The sequence below is a fragment of the Erpetoichthys calabaricus genome, chromosome 5, assembly GCF_900747795.2.
Source record: "Erpetoichthys calabaricus chromosome 5, fErpCal1.3, whole genome shotgun sequence".
Lineage (NCBI taxonomy): Eukaryota > Metazoa > Chordata > Cladistia > Polypteriformes > Polypteridae > Erpetoichthys > Erpetoichthys calabaricus.
The window spans coordinates 127,366,502-127,384,302 of record NC_041398.2 but is presented as its reverse complement, the minus strand read 5'-3'; the positions used below and the strand labels follow the sequence as shown (position 1 = coordinate 127,384,302).

The 17,801-nt window shown below is 36.5% G+C and overlaps 1 protein-coding gene across 3 annotated transcripts in view; it reads right to left on the bottom strand.

The window, feature by feature from the left end:
* Positions 1-265: 265 nt before the first annotated feature.
* adad1 (adenosine deaminase domain containing 1 (testis-specific)) overlaps positions 266-17,801 on the bottom strand; it is a 151,886-nt gene continuing 134,350 nt past the window's right edge. For 2 of the 3 annotated variants that reach the window (XM_028802026.2, XM_028802027.2), the window contains one exon: positions 266-438. In XM_028802026.2, coding sequence (XP_028657859.2) covers positions 325-438 — 114 coding nt within the window. In that variant the 3' untranslated portion in view covers positions 266-324. The remainder of the gene's footprint in view (positions 439-17,801) is intronic. The other variant, XM_028802028.2, reaches the window with a different exon arrangement.

The following is a 17,801-nucleotide window of genomic DNA, read 5'->3' as shown; positions in this document are numbered from 1 at the left end:
TATAATTTAACATCTGGAAACAATATTTTTAATTACCTTATGATAACATTTACTTTGCAAAATCACAAGAAGTCAGTATAACTCAAAGGTTAACTTTTATATAACATTCTACAAAAAAATCTGTTCTCAGCTTTTATAATTTTTTATGACAAAGTAATTCAATAATGCAATAGACAACAACCAAAATATTATCTTTATATATTTTTTTATAATAAAGTAATACAAAAATGCAATAAGATAGCAATTGAAATATGGTACATGAAGAAAAACTATATTGTAAAGTGCTGTATTCCAGTTAGCAGAATTCTATTACAGACTCTTCTTTCAGATGGAGAACTGTTCAATTAGTGGAGATTTTGTTATCCAGGTGCCAAAACCATGCTGGTGTAGATAGGTCCTGAAGATATTTTTTGCCTCCTGATAAGGTTTGGCCATCACCTTAAAAGATGGGGGTTGGAAAAGAATAAAGCATGTACATGTTAATACAAAAATACAAAGATATCTAGAAAAACACAAAGACACACACATTTGGTTCATTGTTTTAACATTGAGATCTCAGTTTAAGAAATTCTAACCAATAAGTCACAGTACCAAATAAATACAACAGGTCAAACAATCATCAATTAAATTTTTATTACTTTGATGCCTTCAATGCCAAAATAATGACTCAACACAGCACTTTCCAATCTTAACAAAATTCACACCAGTTTTCAGAAGACAGCAGTGCACAATCTCTATAATTTAGAAATTATATGGTCAGGATTTTCTGCAGATGTCTGCTAGGATTTACCAATCACCAGCATCCGGGGAAGAATATCGCTTTTACAAGCCGCACATCTTGTCTTGTGAGAAATAGAAAACAACAGGCTAAAATCATGTCCCTTCATAACAACCACCAAGGAATAATTAATTACTGTGTTTCTATCTAATTCAATTTTTGTGATCAGCAAAAATATTATATGCAATACAGACTAAGAATGTTTGAATCTTAACTTTTGGCCTAATCTAACAGTCATGCCATAAATTATATATTTAAATATATTGAAACACTGGTTAAAAATATTAGATGTAACATGTATATTTGTACAGTAAGTGATTTTTAATTTTTTTTTATATCAGTAATGATGCAGTTACAATTCAAATAAATAGAGCACTTAAACACAAGTTTTCATAATAATGATAGTGAAATGGTCAATATAAAAGCAGAATGGGGCAGAGTTTGGACTGCCTCTTTATACATGTGATATACTGTACATAAGAAACAGTTCTTCGTTTACCTTCTTTTTAAGAGTAGTCATTAAATCAAACATTGCTTATTTATTTATTGAGCTATTATTTACTGTATTATGTACTCTACTGTGCAGTGCTGGTTTAATCAATGATGGATAACAGATTTGGTGTGTAGGATTCCACTCTCTGTTTTGCAATGTGGGATGTCAGTTGAGTGCTCCAGACAGAAGAAGTCAGTCAAATACCACCATACGGAACAAAACTATGTTAGTTAAATGTATGTTGGCTGAGGTCACTAATTTACTGACACTGCAAAGATAATAATAAAAGAAATACTAGGAATATGGATGTTATATATATAATGGACTACTGAGACCATATCTGGAATAATGTATGCAGTTCTGGTCATGATGCTAAAAGAAAGACAGGCTTAGAAGCACTTCTTTATGCAAAAAGTGCTGGGAATCTAGAACAGACTACCGAGCCATGTAGTTTAGGCAGAAACTTTGATAACCTTTAAGAATTATCTGGATGAGATATTGGACAGTTAAACAAATGAGCCTGATAGACTGAATAGTCTCCTCTGGTTTGTCAATTTCTTATGTTTTTACCTGTAAGTTATAGGACTTAATGAAGACTCAGCTACCAAAACATTGCATCTCAAACTTTCCGGCTAACCTTATTGTCTAGTGTATTTTCTAGTGCTTTGCAAAAGGGATGTGGTTGGAGTAACACAATGATGAAATTATTGTCAGGGAAAAAATGTCCTTTTAGATTCCATTACTTGCTTTTGCCTTCAAAGATTTTTTTGAAATGCATTTAAATTACTCTTGAATAGTGAGAGATTTAATCTGGCAGCCTGTCCTAGAGACCTAAAGTTGTCATTTTGGGACTACAGACATTTTACTTGAAAGGCAGGTCACAGCAGACTGTTTTTGATTTTCTCAGATGATCTATGGTGAGCTATATTTGAACCCTAAAACTCACTGATGTTTTCATATAAAGCAGTGCTAGGAGGCCCTGCGAGTGGTGCTGTGAGCTTCTGCTTTAGTTTAAAATTGTACATAAATATATTTTTAATATTACGTAAGTGTATAACTCACATTATATATAAGCTTAGGTTAGAATGTTTAGTAATTTTATAGCTCAAATGCTAGATAGGAGTAACTATTTCTGAAGGTAGCTGGCCACGAACAGAGATAAATATTCTTGACAAGATAGTGTGCTTTGCACATAGTTTTATGATCAGGGACAAGCTATCCATCAGCAGAGTAGTTAGCCAATTATCTGTGAGTAACATCATGAGTTCTGGAAACTCGCATGGCATTTTTGGCATAAAGGCTGAGTGCCTGAGGGTGAGGGGAGAAATTGCATTTCATCAGAAAGAATCCATCCACCTGGATGTCAAAGACACTGTCCATGGATCAAACCAAATGCTAAATCTAAAGAAGCCTCCCAAGAAGAAGCTTCACTGACACAGATCTTTTTTGGGGCTCTTGTTTAATTTTCATATCTTTATGGAATGCATTGTTTAAAGTTTTTGACTTTAAGACAAGGATGCATTTTATATTAGAGCTTTATATTCAGACTTTACTAATATTAATTTTTAGTTATTTAATCTATTGCTATTCATTCACCGCTTGGTCATAAAGTTCTATACTTTGACTGTATATCCTGAGTGACTGAAGTAATAAAGCAGATACAAAGGAACTTGGTGTGGGGAGATTTTCAATTACTTCCTCACAGGGCTAGTAGGCTTCGGAAGGGGGCGATACCTCCAACAGGGGGGCCGCACAGTTGTGAGTATTGCATTGTTAGTTGGTAAGTGGCATTAATTAAGAAGTAACAGCATCCATGTGTTTCCAGGTTATTCTCAGGGACCAAGGTATATCAGACTTTCATGTCTAAGTTATATTCAGGTGTATTTGTGTGTTGTTCGTACCAAAGCTTGTGAGTCCCTATGCAAAGTACTGAGAAATGACAGGCTAAGTAGGCATCACCTGTAATCAGTGCCTAGGTAGCTAAGGTTTGTGTGTGTCTTTCTAAGCAAATGTTAAGCTTACAGTGCAACAATACACCAATGCATAATGAACTTGGTGAGTCCTGCTTACACCATGAAAATACACATCCTACTGCTGTCAACGGATGCTGAACAAATAATCAATGCATTATTATTTTACATATGTAATTTAACAGTATGCACCATCACAAGGGATCACAAAGAGCAAAGAAGATTACAATATGGTATCAATTGTTAAGAAGCAGTACAATAAAAACAAGAGAGTGCACATGAGAAAGTTCAGAACTAAAACATTCCAGTTCAAAAATGATTTTAATTCAAATTAGTAATACAGCTAGACCACTCTAATAGTAAGACTAGCATAATGAAACAGCTGTAGAATCCAATCTTAGTAAGATGTAGTAAAATAGAAAAAAAAAATTGTAAATGCTGCAACAAACTTAAGAGTATGGCGTTACAACATATGACTTTGAAAAATACTCAGTACATGCTATATTCATGCTTGTTAGTAGCTGTCTAAGTACTCACCGCTGGGTGACCAGCCACAACCTGCAGGGTACACATTTTGATGCATGTATTCAGAAATTGATATCACTAAATTTTTCACAAGCACATTAAGCAAGAATGAGCGTCATATGAAGTTGGCTTTAATCATTCTCATCCATTTCCCCCCCCCACCCCGCATGTTATACACAATGCAAAAGAAAATCAGAACTGGAATTGAGAATGATACACAATGCTTGGAAAAGGAAAAGATGCTGACCTACCTATATGCATTAATCATACTTAGATGGAGTATATCTTTCATTGACTAATTTCAAAATAGCAGAAAACATCTTAAAAATTAATATATAAAAATATTATAAATATGAAAGAGAAAGGGTAATAAAAAAAGAAGGAAGAGAAGATGAAAAAAGATTAACATGTTTTTAGTAATCTTTACTACTGATAACAATAGTGAGCAAAGCTGTTAAATAGAAGATAGCTGTGCAAACTGCCGTTACTGGTTGTGTAATTACTGAAATAATGTTTTAAAATTCTTTTTTGCAGATTTGACGTAAGTATACAGGCTGCTGAAGGTGTGTACTGCCCTAAGAGGCAAACAGGCGATACATACTGTACAAAATAAAACCTGACTTTAATGGATACACATGTGCTAGGCCGCACACTGCATAATGAATAAGGAAATTTGTCACCATCAGTGCTTAGCATGTCTGAAGCCCTAGAAACCTACTTTAATTTCCTAGTCTGGTCATTGTCAGTGCTGAGTTTGTTAATTCTCCTCTTAGTTTTCTTTATTTTGGTTTACTTCCTTATTACACAGATGTGTATGTTTGGCAAAAAGTACCCAGTACATAAAGCCTCACATTGATATGGCATGCCAGGAATGGTTGGTTCCTTAACAATTTAACATGTGCCTCCTTGATTATAAGTACATGTTACTATTTTGTGTGGGACTGATCATTTGATTTTTGTAAACAGTAAGAAGCAACTTGGCTAATATTCATAGAGCTAGCAAAAGGTTGCCTGATGTATCTATTATTTTGTGGATTCTGAAATTTCAATCAGACTATGAATCTGAGACCTGCAAATGGATTAATACTTGTTCATTCTCTCAACTTTTTTCTCCCCCCCCCCCCCAAGGATTTTCCTTAAAAAAACTAGTTGAAGAAAAATACATATAGCTGATAATTAGAAGACACAATTTAGGTTAAAGATGTAGACAGATTAAGATGTAAAAATTCCATATCAGAGATTTTATAACTTGCTGGTTTCTAAAGAATAAATCTCTTTGGTTAGATCAATACCAAACATTATAAATGTACTACTTTGAACTTTGTGGTTAGGCTGCAGGTGTCACATATTTATAATTATTTACACATACTTTCTAGTAAAGTAACACATTTTTGTCTATTGATGAACTCAACTTCTACAGCATTTCTTCTTGAAATGCTTTGAACCATTTATTAACCAGCTTCTACATTCAGGCAGAATTTTGTGTGCAACGGTTACTTCCATTATAATTAGTATACCAAGATTCTAGTTAAGAATTTTAATTCTTAACATGGTGCTATTAAAATGGTTGTTTTTTCTCTCTTTGACATTTAAAGGGTCTACTGAGGCATACTCAGATTCCAGATGTACTGACATTATCCATGGGATCAGAACAAAAGCTGCTGAGTGTTAATTCAAAAATACATTTTGCTTCTAAAAACTTGTGTTTTGGTTGCCATTAAGAAGCTGAGCATGAATTTTTAAAGCATTTTTCCCTTTAGCAGATTTTTTTTATTTCACCCACACAGGAGCAAAAGCAGCTGAGTGTTTGGGAAAGCATTTAGAAAAGGTTACTTGAAATTGTTATTACTTGTATTCAAACTACTGTTGGCGAGGCAGGGCAGCAAGCAGCAGTAGCTGACACCAACATCTCTGTTAGTAAATAAATGGCACCACAGCGACAAACAGATAAAAGTAACATTAACAATGAATCCACATTGGGGAAAAATGGCAGTGGCAGACTTCTAAGTGGCATAAGAGGCTACAGGAGCAGACAAGATAGTAAGAAATTAACTAGCAGTGGATATTCAGTAAGTGAGTCTTTCTTAACACTAGAATCCCTGAAGCCTAAAAAAAAAACAACTCATAGTCCTGGCACACCTTAAATTCCTTAGCAACTCTCCATCAGCGTCTTTTGTTTTGTAAATGTGTTGTAAATGCAGCTGCTTGCTATTTGTGCTGATTGACACATTTACCAAACAAAAGACGCTGATGGAGAGTTGCGAAGGATAAACAACAAGCAGTAGAGAGGGGAGAATACTACAGCTTAAGGGGCCAGAAGAAGTACTATTGTTTTAATTTTACCATTTAAGTTAAATAATTTAACTTTAAAAAAAAAAAAAAAAAAAAAAAAAAAAAAAGTAAACTTGATCTTTGATTCATCAGCAGCTTCAAAATTTACAAACATTCTAAGCAACCAGTCCATTTGTAGTGCTGCCTCCAAAATACTTCCAGTGAAACTTGTGAGGCTTTTGCTGTATTTTTTAATCAAAAAATGAATATCAGAAATAATATAGTACATCTCCCCAATACTGATCCACTTAAACCCTGGTACTCCATTATAAACAAATTAAATTCTTTCACCAGGATAGATTTACCCGATTTATATAAAATAATTTCTCAACTGAGACCCTCCACCTGAGTCCTTGACCCAGTACCAACAAGTTTTTTCAAAGAAGTATCGGTGTGCTAATTGATAGTATTCTTGACATAGTAAACTCGTCATTAGATATGGGGGTCTTCCCAGACTGTCTTAAGACTGCTGAGGTTAAACCACTGCTCAAGAAAAATAATCTTGACTCCTCTGCTTTTGAAAATTTTAGACCTATTTCTAACCTGCCTTTCTTAAGTAAAATTCTAGAGAAGGCAGTCATTATGCAGCTTAATGATCACCACAATAAACATGCCATTCTTGATAAGTTTCAGTTGGGTTTCAGAACAAATCACAGTACAGAAACTGCACTTGTTAAAGTAGTAAATGACTTGCTGGTAAATGCAGACAGAGGCCGTTTATCTGTTCTCATCCTCTTAGATCGGAGTGCCGCACTTGATACCATTGATCACAATATTCTTAGAAAGCGCCTTATAGGTGGACCTCTCTGGCAGCGTCTTAAATTGGTTTGAATCCTACCTGGCAGGTAGAAAATTCTTTGTTAGTTGTGGTAATTATACTTCAAAGACACATGATATTCTATATGGTGTTCTATCCTGGGTCCGCTGCTCTTTTTGATTTACATGCTTCTGTTAGGTCAGATTATCTCGGGGCATAACGTGAGCTACCACAGCTATGCGGATGACACACAGCTGTATTTATCAATGGCACCAGACAACCCCGACACACAGCTGTATTTATCAATGGCACCGGACAACCCCGACACTCTTGATTCACTGACACAATGTCTCACTTGTGTTTCTGAATGGATGAGTAGTAATTTTCTCAAACTAAATAAAGAGAAAACAGAAATTTTAGTGATTGGCAATAATGTATATAATGAGGTTATTAGAAATAAACTTAATGCATTAGAATTAAAAGTCAAGACGGAGGTAAAGAATTTATGGGTAACTGTTGACTCTGACCTGAATTTTAAATCACATATTAATCAGATTACTAGGACAGCATTTTTTCACTTAAGAAATATAGCAAAGTTTAGACCTCTTATAACATTGCAAGATGCTGAAAAATTAGTTCACGCTTTTGTTTTCAGTCAACTAGATTACTGTAACACACTCCTCTCAGGATTACCCAAAAAAGACATCAATCGATTGCAACTAGTGCAGAACGCAGCTGCTAGAATCTTAATTCTGAAAAGAATATCTAAGCACATCACCCCAGTTTTGATATCACTACACTGGTTACCTGTGCAATTTAGAATTGACTTTAAAATACTGCTTATGGTTTACAAAGCCTTAAATAATCTCGCTCCATCCTATATTTCGGAATGTCTTATACCTTACACTCCAAATTGTAACCTTAGATCTTCAAATGAGTATCTACTTAGAATTCCAAGAGCTAAACTTAAAAGAAGTGGTGAGATGGCCTCCTGTTATACTGTTATGCACCTAAAATCTGGAATAGCTTGCCAATAGGAACTCGCCAGGCTAATACAGTGGAGCACTTTAAAACACTGTTGAAAACACATTACTTTAACATGGCTTTCTCATAGCTTCATCTTAGTTTAATCCTGATGTTCTGTATATTCAGTTAATTATCACTATTATTCATGGTGGCTCCAAAATCCGTACTAACCCCTATTTTCTCTTCTGTTCTTTTTCTGGTTTTCTGTGGTGGCGATCTGCACCACCACCACCTAATCAAAGCACCGTGATGTCCCTACATTGATGGATCAAAGGGCAGAAGTCCACATGACTGTCATCATCAAATTCTTCCATAAGAACCCTGAATACAATGAGGACTGATTGAGGTCATTTATGTTAGGCAGAATGCCTAGAGGGGGCTGGGCGGTCTCATGGCCCGGAACCCCTGCAGATTTTATTTTTTTCTCCAGCCGTCTGGAGTTTTTAGTTTGTTTTTTCTGTCCTCCCTGGCCATCGGACTTTACTTTTATTCTATGTTAGTTAGTGTTCCCTAATTTTAATTATTTGTCTTTTTTCTCTTTCTTCATCATGTAAAGCACTTTGAGCTACATTGTTTATATGAAAATGTGCTACATAAATAAATGTTGTCGTTGGTGGCTTTGGACAGGGGTTATGCCGCGTGATAGGTATGTGCTCCTGCAAAGTTTTATTCATTTCTGTGATATCCAGAAGCAAATCCCAAAGGCCTGAGCCAGGGTATAACCCCGTGTATAAAATTAAGCCCCTGCTTCACATTGTGGAACCAACAGATAAACAATTTTATCAGCCTGGCCATGATTTGTCTGTGGATGAATCTATGATAAAATACAAGGAATGCCTTTTTTTTTTTTTTTAAACTTTTTCACAAGCCCACAAAATATGGTTTAAAAGATTTTGTAATGGCTGAAGCAAACACTGGTTTCTGCCTGAAAGTAATAACATATACAGGAAAGTACTCCTTTCATAGACAGAACTCTCCCTTGACAAGTCAGGTTGTGCTGGAGCTACCTCAGGGCTATATTGTGTACATGGACAATTTCTATACATCACCTGAACTGTTCAAGGAGCTACAGAGCAGGGGAATTGGAGAGTGTGGCACAGTGAGGGTGAACAGGAGACACACGCCTTCACAGTTGAAGCCAGGCAGGCTGAAAATGAAAAGAGGTGACAATCCTGTTTTCATGCGGGCAGAAAACTTGGTGGCAGTGACATGGAAACAATGTCAAAAAGGTGACTTGTCTGTCTACAGTACACACCAAGAATACATGTGAGAAACTTATTCGTCAACAGGTAAACCCAGAAGGTAGAAAGCTGGACAAGCCAGTTGCATTGGAGGAGTATAATTGTAAAAAGGCCGGAGTTGATCGACTGGATCAGATGCTGGGATCATACACTTACATTCATAAGTGGTACCACACTGTGTACCATCACACGCATGAGATTGCACTCACAAATGTGTATATAATGTTCAAGCAGGCAAACAGTGACAGCACAAATGACTGCAGAGATTTACTCAAGAAGGTGGTCAACATCTTGTTGTCAGAGTATATTGCAGTACCTTTTGCAAAGCAAGGAAGGCCATCACAAAGAGCAGTGCCAGACAGGCTGACTGAGCACCACTTTCCTGCAATATGTGAGGAAAAAAGTATAAACCTGACTGTGTTGTGTGCAGCAACAGACAACTGAAAAGGAGGCACCAGTGCAACACATATTATAAATAGTGCAATGTGGCAATGCATGAATTGGCTGTTTGAGCATCATCATACTTTGCAGGATTTTGCTGTGTAATACAGGCTCATACAATAATGCAAGCCAGTAACATCTGTCAAAAATACATAATTTCTGTTCATCTGATGTGTTAAGCCATTGCTTTGTGTTCTTTTTCAAAGTTTTTGAAGTACTAGGGTGTTGTACCGTGTTAGCCATTATGAATGTAGAGAAAAGCCAAGCAAAATGACACCTTTTATTGGCTAACTAGAAAGATTACAATATGCAAGCTTTCGAGGCAACTCAGGCCCCTTCTTCAGGCAAGATGTAATTTTTTGAAGAAAGTTTTTGAAAAAATATTGAACCCTGTGAGAAAAGAAAAAAATCAGCCTTAAAAGAGTTAAAAGAGCTGAACCATTTCTGCTTAAGAAAAAGAAAGAATAACATGAGACAGGTTTGAAGTGTTTATTTAGCACAGTGGATCAAGACTGTTATTTTAAAATGAGTTCATCAAAAACATGGGGACACAGAAACTTGAGGGTAAATTTCACACAAAATTACAAAGTTTTTCAGAGAACCATAGGCATATGGTATAAGCTACCAAGTAGTGTGGTAGACAGTAAGACATTAGGAACTTCAAAAAAACACTTTGATGTTTTTTTTAGAAGAATTAAATGTAATGACAGATGGCCAAGACCATTACCTGGTCGGGAGGAAAGAGTTGGGACATTATATCTGTCCCAAAACGTTAGAGGGTAACTCCCCTGGGTTGCTACAGCAGCAAGGATCCCACAGGGTATGCTGGGATTTGTAGTTTGGAGCAGCCCTGTTGTGTTCAGTGGGCGCCACCAAGGGGTGCTGCAGGTACAAGTTGAGCACTTTGTGGCACTACTTATGCCACACCTGGAAGAAGGTCAAGAAACACCTAGAGCACTTCTGGGTGCACTATAAAAGGAGTCTCCTCACCCCCTGTCGGGGAGCCAGAGTCGCGAGTAGCTGGACAAAGCTTGTGGGAGGAGGAGTGAAGACAGAGACAGAGAGAAAGAGGGAAGAAGAAGACTGTGCTTGTTTGTACATTTGGTGCTTTCTACTGTGCTGTGTAGTGAGGAGCAACAGAAAAGCACTTCCCCACTTAAATAAAGGCAGGTATTCTGGGAAGCTTTGTGTGTCTGCCTGTCTGTGACAGGGTTGGGGGAGCTGTATGCTCCCTGGTGATCCATGGTGGATTGGACTAGCAAGCTTTGTTGCACTAAATAGCTTGCTCTCGTCTAGAGTGATCTAATATTCTAATGAGAATGACTACTTTATTATGTAATAGGTAAAGAACTGTCACTTTGGATAAACAGGTATAAAAACTGAGCACAAGAAGCAGCTGGCAACTCACTGAAACTGCCTGCAAATTATCGGGGAAGAATTTACAATAACAATTGGATCAAAACTAAATTTACACCTTTTTATTAATCAGGGCATATTATTGTCATATGCAACCAAGTTGTAGCAGCTGTCAACTAATTCTTGGCCCTTGGTTGCCATTAGTGTCAACCACTTTTGTCCATCCATCCATCCTCTTCTGCTTAACCGAGATCGGGTCGCGGGGGCAGCAGCTTGAGCAGAAATGCCCAGACTTCCCTCTCCTCGGCCACTTCTACTAGCTCTTCCGGGGGAATCCCGAGGCGTTCCCAGGCCAGCCGAGAGACATAGTCCCTCCAGTGTGTCCTGGGTCTTCCCCAGGGCCTCCTCCCGTTTAGACGTGCCTGGAACACCTCACCAGGGAGGCCTCCAGGAGGCATCCTGATCAGATGCCCAAGCCACCTCATCTGACTCCTCTCGCAGAGGAGCAGTGGCTCTACTCTGAGCTCCTCCCGGATGACCAAGCTTCTCACCCTATCTTTAAGGAAGAGCCCAGACACCCTGCGGAGGAAACTCATTTCAGCCACTTGTATTCGCGATCTTGTTCTTTCAGTCACTACCCACAGCTCATGATTGTGATGCAGCATTTTTTTCAACATTATGTCGGAATCAGCTATTTTTTGCTCATTATGTGTAATTGGCCGATCCAAGTGTAACTTTCCAATCTCTAGTTGATGTTATGATTGAAATTATAAGCCACATATATGTATACAGCTCTTCCAACTTTTCCTTTATGTGGTTAAGACAAGTTAAGGAACAGTGTAACATTTGGCTGCTTTGCAAGGGTAACAATTGTGAACCAATTGTTAAAAAGGATGTTAAAATTCTCGTTTAAGTTCTGTGGTAACAACCCAGTTTTGTAATTGTTGTGACTCAACTCTGAATTCAGTTGGGAGATGAATGTGAAGGGCTTAAAAAAATCCCACACAAACAGCTGCTGAAAAATGGTCTGAGCAAAGAGGACAATCCCAAACACACTTGTAACAGTTAAAGAAGTATGGTGTTATACTATGTGTTTTTATTAAGTTTAATGTCACTGTTCTCTGTGCCCACTGTTATGGATTCATTCATACAGGTACACAGGGGCACAGTATCAGCAGTCAGACTTGCCGAGCCAAGCACAGGACTATAGAGAGCCACAGACAGCTGGAGAATTGAATAGTCAGCCTAAAGACAGACTAGTATATTTCTGTCTTGTGTCAGCATAAAAACCTCTTTCCTTGTTGGGAGAATGAGAACTGTATGTAGGCATTGTGCTATTCCTGTATGTTTGAAGGTGGGGTTTGAGTACTTTCCTGCCCTTGTTTGAATCCGAAGCCAAGAGCCTGCACATGGAGCAACCAGTATATAAGGATGGACACCTACGGCCAACACTTTGAAGCTTCCGGATGGAAGAGTATGTCTTCCGTCCGAGGCCGGGCAGAAGATTAAAATCTTCTGTCCGGTTAAAATCCTTTCAGCATGGCGACGAAAGATGACGGACTGCATAGGTCAAGATTCCCACGGCTTGATATGTCTGTCATAAGCTTCCCGTCTGTAATACCGCGTGAACCCGTCAGTAAAGAGCTAGATTATCCTTTTTGTTCTCGTGTAATCTTTTAACCGTCATATTGCATGCTGGGGAGGGATAATACCTTTTTATTTAAATTCAGGTTAATTAAAACGCCGCAATTGAAAAGAACACATTTCCAGAGAGCTAATGCCTCTTACGGAAACAAATCGCCACCCTTTGTCACTGGATCTGTGACAAAAAAACAATACTTGAATGTCATATCCACAAATCAAAAGGTTCTAGATCCCTCTTTACATTGTAGACATTTCAAAATCATTTGTGGAAATGTGAGGTGTAATACCACTATAGCTTTTGTACCGTTCATCTAATACCAGCGTAAATATTAACAATGACAAGTTACAGCACATTTGGACAAACAGTTACATTTAACATGGTGTTACTACATAGTGATCATTATATCTCATCAGTTGTATCATAGCATCAGATATTATAATTCTATATAGCATCTTAATGGATTTCACTATTCTTTGGTACTCATAACATTTCTAAATTCAGTATATTGCTATATGTACCCCACCCTTTGGTGTCTGATCCCTTGTTATAAGTTATAATAATTGTAACATAACTCAGATGCTATTATAGATCTATTGCTATGATTATTACTTGTTCTTGAACTAGTATTTCATAATTGTACATTTATATCCTTCCCAACTTCACTATTGGATGTTCTATTCCCATTCAATTTTACAATTTAAACATTATTGGTGGTTAATTATGCATATCCTCATACCTTTGAGCCCCTCTTATAACATTTTCAAGTCTATTCCTAAGCTTTCTATATTCATGCCTTGTCCAACCAGTGGTTTGTAGATAGTCTTTTGCTTGGTGGCTTTGCAGGTTCTTCTGTACAAAGTATGACTGCTTCAGGAAACTAAAATCTTTTACCATTGCTGGAAATAAAAAAATTTAAACAGTCCTGTTGCCAATAGATCTCATGAGATGCAAACATGGTGACTGTCCATTTTTAGCAGAGGAACACTTCCCCCTTGGCTTGCCCTACATTCAGCATTCATTTATGGGAGCCTTCAACAGCTGTCATCTCACTTCAGTGGCATTTTACGGCCTGTTTCTGTTAGAGTCCATATAACTTAGTTTTGCAGTAAAAATGTCTGCACACAGCATGGCTTCAAACCTATTCAGCTGGACAATCTTTCTTTGCTTCTGCACTTCTTCCACTCTGGAAAAGCAAATCATTTCTTCACCAGCTATTATCAAGTATGTGCAGCAGGTTAAAAAGTCATTAGTACAATCTTTTTAAAATCTTCATTTCGTATAACACCACCTCATTGATAAAAAACTTTTTACCACTGGCTTGGAGAGACTTTTGGCACCATTAAATTGAGTGGCCAAAACTAAAATACTTGCTAGGCTGAACTAAAAGAAGGGTGAAAAGTAGAGCAAATACATAACATAAAACAATTCTTCATCAATCATATGTATAATATGACGCAGCACTATTAATGTCAATTCTAGACCCGTAGTTCTCAGTTTCATATCATAAATAACAGTTAGAGATAAATTAAATATGACAAATTATTACATTTAAACTAGGCTAAGTGAAAATGTTTCTTCAGTAGATTAATACACTAATCAAAATTAAAACATTATATCAGTTATACATTACAGGATGTTACATAGTTCAACTTTGAGTGTTTTCTTCATTTTTGTCTAAACAAAAATCTTACAATATCTAATACCATAGAACAAACTGTAGCTTATCTTAATCAAGAGAAATGTCTTTAAAATATTACAACAGCACAGTTCATATAGACTAATGATTCTAATGTATAACTGAACATTCTATTTAGCTAAATGAATTATCACTGAGCATTGAACCTTAATATACTGTATATTGATATAATAACAAATCTTCATAAAATTAATCACTTACAGAGACAGATCAATACATGTATTTATTTCTAATACATTTTGTAATTACTGAAGTGATAATAATAATCATTTGTTATACATCAAAATGTGTAAGTCTTCTATACTGTTTTTATATGAAGACTAGAGAAATCAGTCTAGTTTAAAAATAGGAACATTTTAACCTTTCTTACACTTGCACTAATCAGCATGCAAGGAAAATAATTCCAATTACTGCTGTTCATTAATCTATGATTGATAAACATTCACCATCCTTTGGTTGGATTATTTCTAATTTCTCTGCCCAAACTTGCTATTAAGCTATGTCTTGCAGCTTGTATAGAAAAAATAGTTTGTGTTTTTCATCCATTGGTCACGGGGTTTGCTGAATCTGGAGAAAAAGAACATCTATAGTTTTGGAGTTATATATTCTTTTATGCTTATAATACTTTATTCAGATTTTTTTTTTTTGTTTTTTTTAAATGTTTAAAGTCTTGACTCTTTAACTGACTGTGTGGCTGGCTGTCTTTTTGCCTTGCAAGGGCATAGGTCATCTATTTATCACTTGCATCTGCTTGTAGGCTTCAAAACATTCCAGGCGTCACTACCTAAGCACAGCCTGAATTACAAATATTCTTATGATCACTTTTTTCAACTTTAATTGCTAACATTTTTAGACAGTACATGTATTACTAAAACAATTAAATTTGAATACGATTCCCGATTACTATAACAATTATGTTATTATATTATTATATGGGATGTCTCCCATCTATTAGGGTTTCTCTTTCACATTATTAATTAGTCAGCTGACACACACACCGTCTTACAAATAACATGAACACGCATTTGCTGACCCAGACTCTAAATAAGAATAATTTATTCTTTTATTTTCTTTGTTGGATTCTAAATCCCACTTCATGCCCAAGCAAAATTACTTGGCTAAACAGAAGTTCTTTAAACAACATTCAGCACACTGGGGAAAGCAATTGTTCACAAACAATCAGCCTTCACTCGTTTCAGTCATTTCAACATACAGTATTTGGCGATTGCATCATTCTTTCAAATATCTTCATATATTCACATACTCACATTCTCTTTTACAATTGCATTTCATTCATAGAATAAAGTTTTCTTTCAATTGTAATTCATTCAGAGAGATCTCTATCATACGTACTATGAACTCACTCGAGGTTGTGCTTTTTTTTTTTCTATTAGGTTTCACCATGCAACACACTTAAACGCATCATTTCCTTCATGCTTATTAAAACAACTTCTCGGGCCCCAAGTATTAAATTAGGAATTTATCTTACCTTAGTTTTATATGCGCTATGTTCCAATCATGAAAAGGTCCGTGGCGAAATTCTAGCCCAGCGACAGCAAGGAAACACTTAATTTCCGTGGCGAACCATTATTCCAGCGACAACAAGGACCAATCCACTCGGGAAATCACGCAGCACAATTCCACAACAAGAAAGCATTCCCATCAAAAGTTACGCGGTCACAAAGAACATTCTGACTTAACAAGGAAAACATACGTGCTTGAACCTTTATTCGTATCAAGTGTGCTGACCACCGCTCCACCATGCTCTTCCTTTATAGTACTTAAAATACACAACTTCCATTCATGCACAATCAGGCACATGCTGCTTATCGCAAGAACTTGTCTCCCTTCTCATTTAGTATTAATAAAAGTGCATCTTTCCTTTAAACTTGATCAGGGTTCAAAAGAAAAAATGCTTTGCGCATTTAGAAGCCTTAAACAAAAGTGGAGACATTCATTTGCGCTAAACCAATTACACAAATCGATAATTATCTTTTCCAATTTTTAGTTAGAGCTCTTTGCATTACAGTTTCTTTTTAAACACTAGCTTATAACGTAGATTCGTAATTTAAGCTATATTTAAAAGGCGATTTCAATACTTTGTGTGTGTTTAAACACACGGCATGATTTTTTTAGTAGTACCATAATAGGTGGGGGGTTGCCAAAACCTTTAACCTTTAAGGCAGAGTGATTACAACAGCTGCCCAGCTCACTCACTGCTTTTTAACACGTGGACGAACCGTGTGCATTGGATTTCTATTATGCCATTAAAGATTTCTACAATTTATTTTAGTGAGTGTGATCGAGCTGTTATGGATTTTATCAGCATTTTATACCGTTCATCTGTAAGTAATCGACTTCCAGATCTTCTAGATGTGAAATTGATTCATCATACAAAGTAAGTGTCGGCATGCCTATCTACATCATATCTTAACGCACAGCTCTTTATTGCTTTTTCAAAATATTGTTTCTAATGGCTAAACGATGCAACTTATTTAAATAAGTGTTCCCCAACACGGCATTTACTTTTCAGGCAGGTTTTGGACTTCGTTCGGCAGTTAAATAATCTGTGTTGTCCTACGCGGGTGCCGTTTCATTTTATTCAGGACAACCAGTCTCGTACTATAAGTTTAAAATTGTTGTTTCTGTTTATTCCAGTTTAAATCCCACATTTATACACATGCGTTTGGACTTAAAATTCCAACCTGCATGGTGTAATTAACAGACGCTACCATAAGTCATTGGCAGATGTCTTTTCTTTGCCCGGGATCCGCAATAAGACAGCCTCTTGTCTTTTGCCGGGATTAATTAAGATTATTATTAATTCGTAATATCCCCATTCCAATTAGGGTCTGGCATCTTAACTCGGTCGGGGCATCCATGTCTGAGCGCGCGACTAAACCCCAAAATATATTCAATATTTCGACCGAACCCTTCATTGCTGTCATTAACTTTTTTCACGTCGTCATTATGGGGTGTTGTGTGTAGAATTCTGAGGAAAAAAATGAATTTAATCCATTTTGGAATAAGGCTGTAATATAACAAAATGTGGAAAAAGTGATGCTGTGAATACTTTCCGGATACACTGTAAAACCAAAGGATGACACACATACACTTCAGTAGTAAATGCCTCCAAGTCATTTGTTTGCAATTCATTCCAAGACACTGGAGTATAGTTTGCAGGAGTTTCACATTCACAGCAGCTCTGTAACATTGCAACTGCAAACCTACTTAAGAGAACCACCAGTGCTCAGAGCTGAAAAACCTACTGTGCACTGACTGACAGACCAATAATGCACATTTCCTTGTTCCTGTGGAAGCATGAAGAACATATTTTTTTGTGTATCATACAAGAATGTAAAGATTGTTTAGTAAGGCTTTTTCATTTAATCAATGAGAAAAGAAAGATGATAAACCTGAAATACTTATTTTGTGAATAGCAGCCTGCTGAAAATGCAAATTCAATTGACTTAATTCAATTTCATTCTGTTGTTTGATTTATTTTTACATTAAAATATGCAGGGGATAGTTACATACTTGCA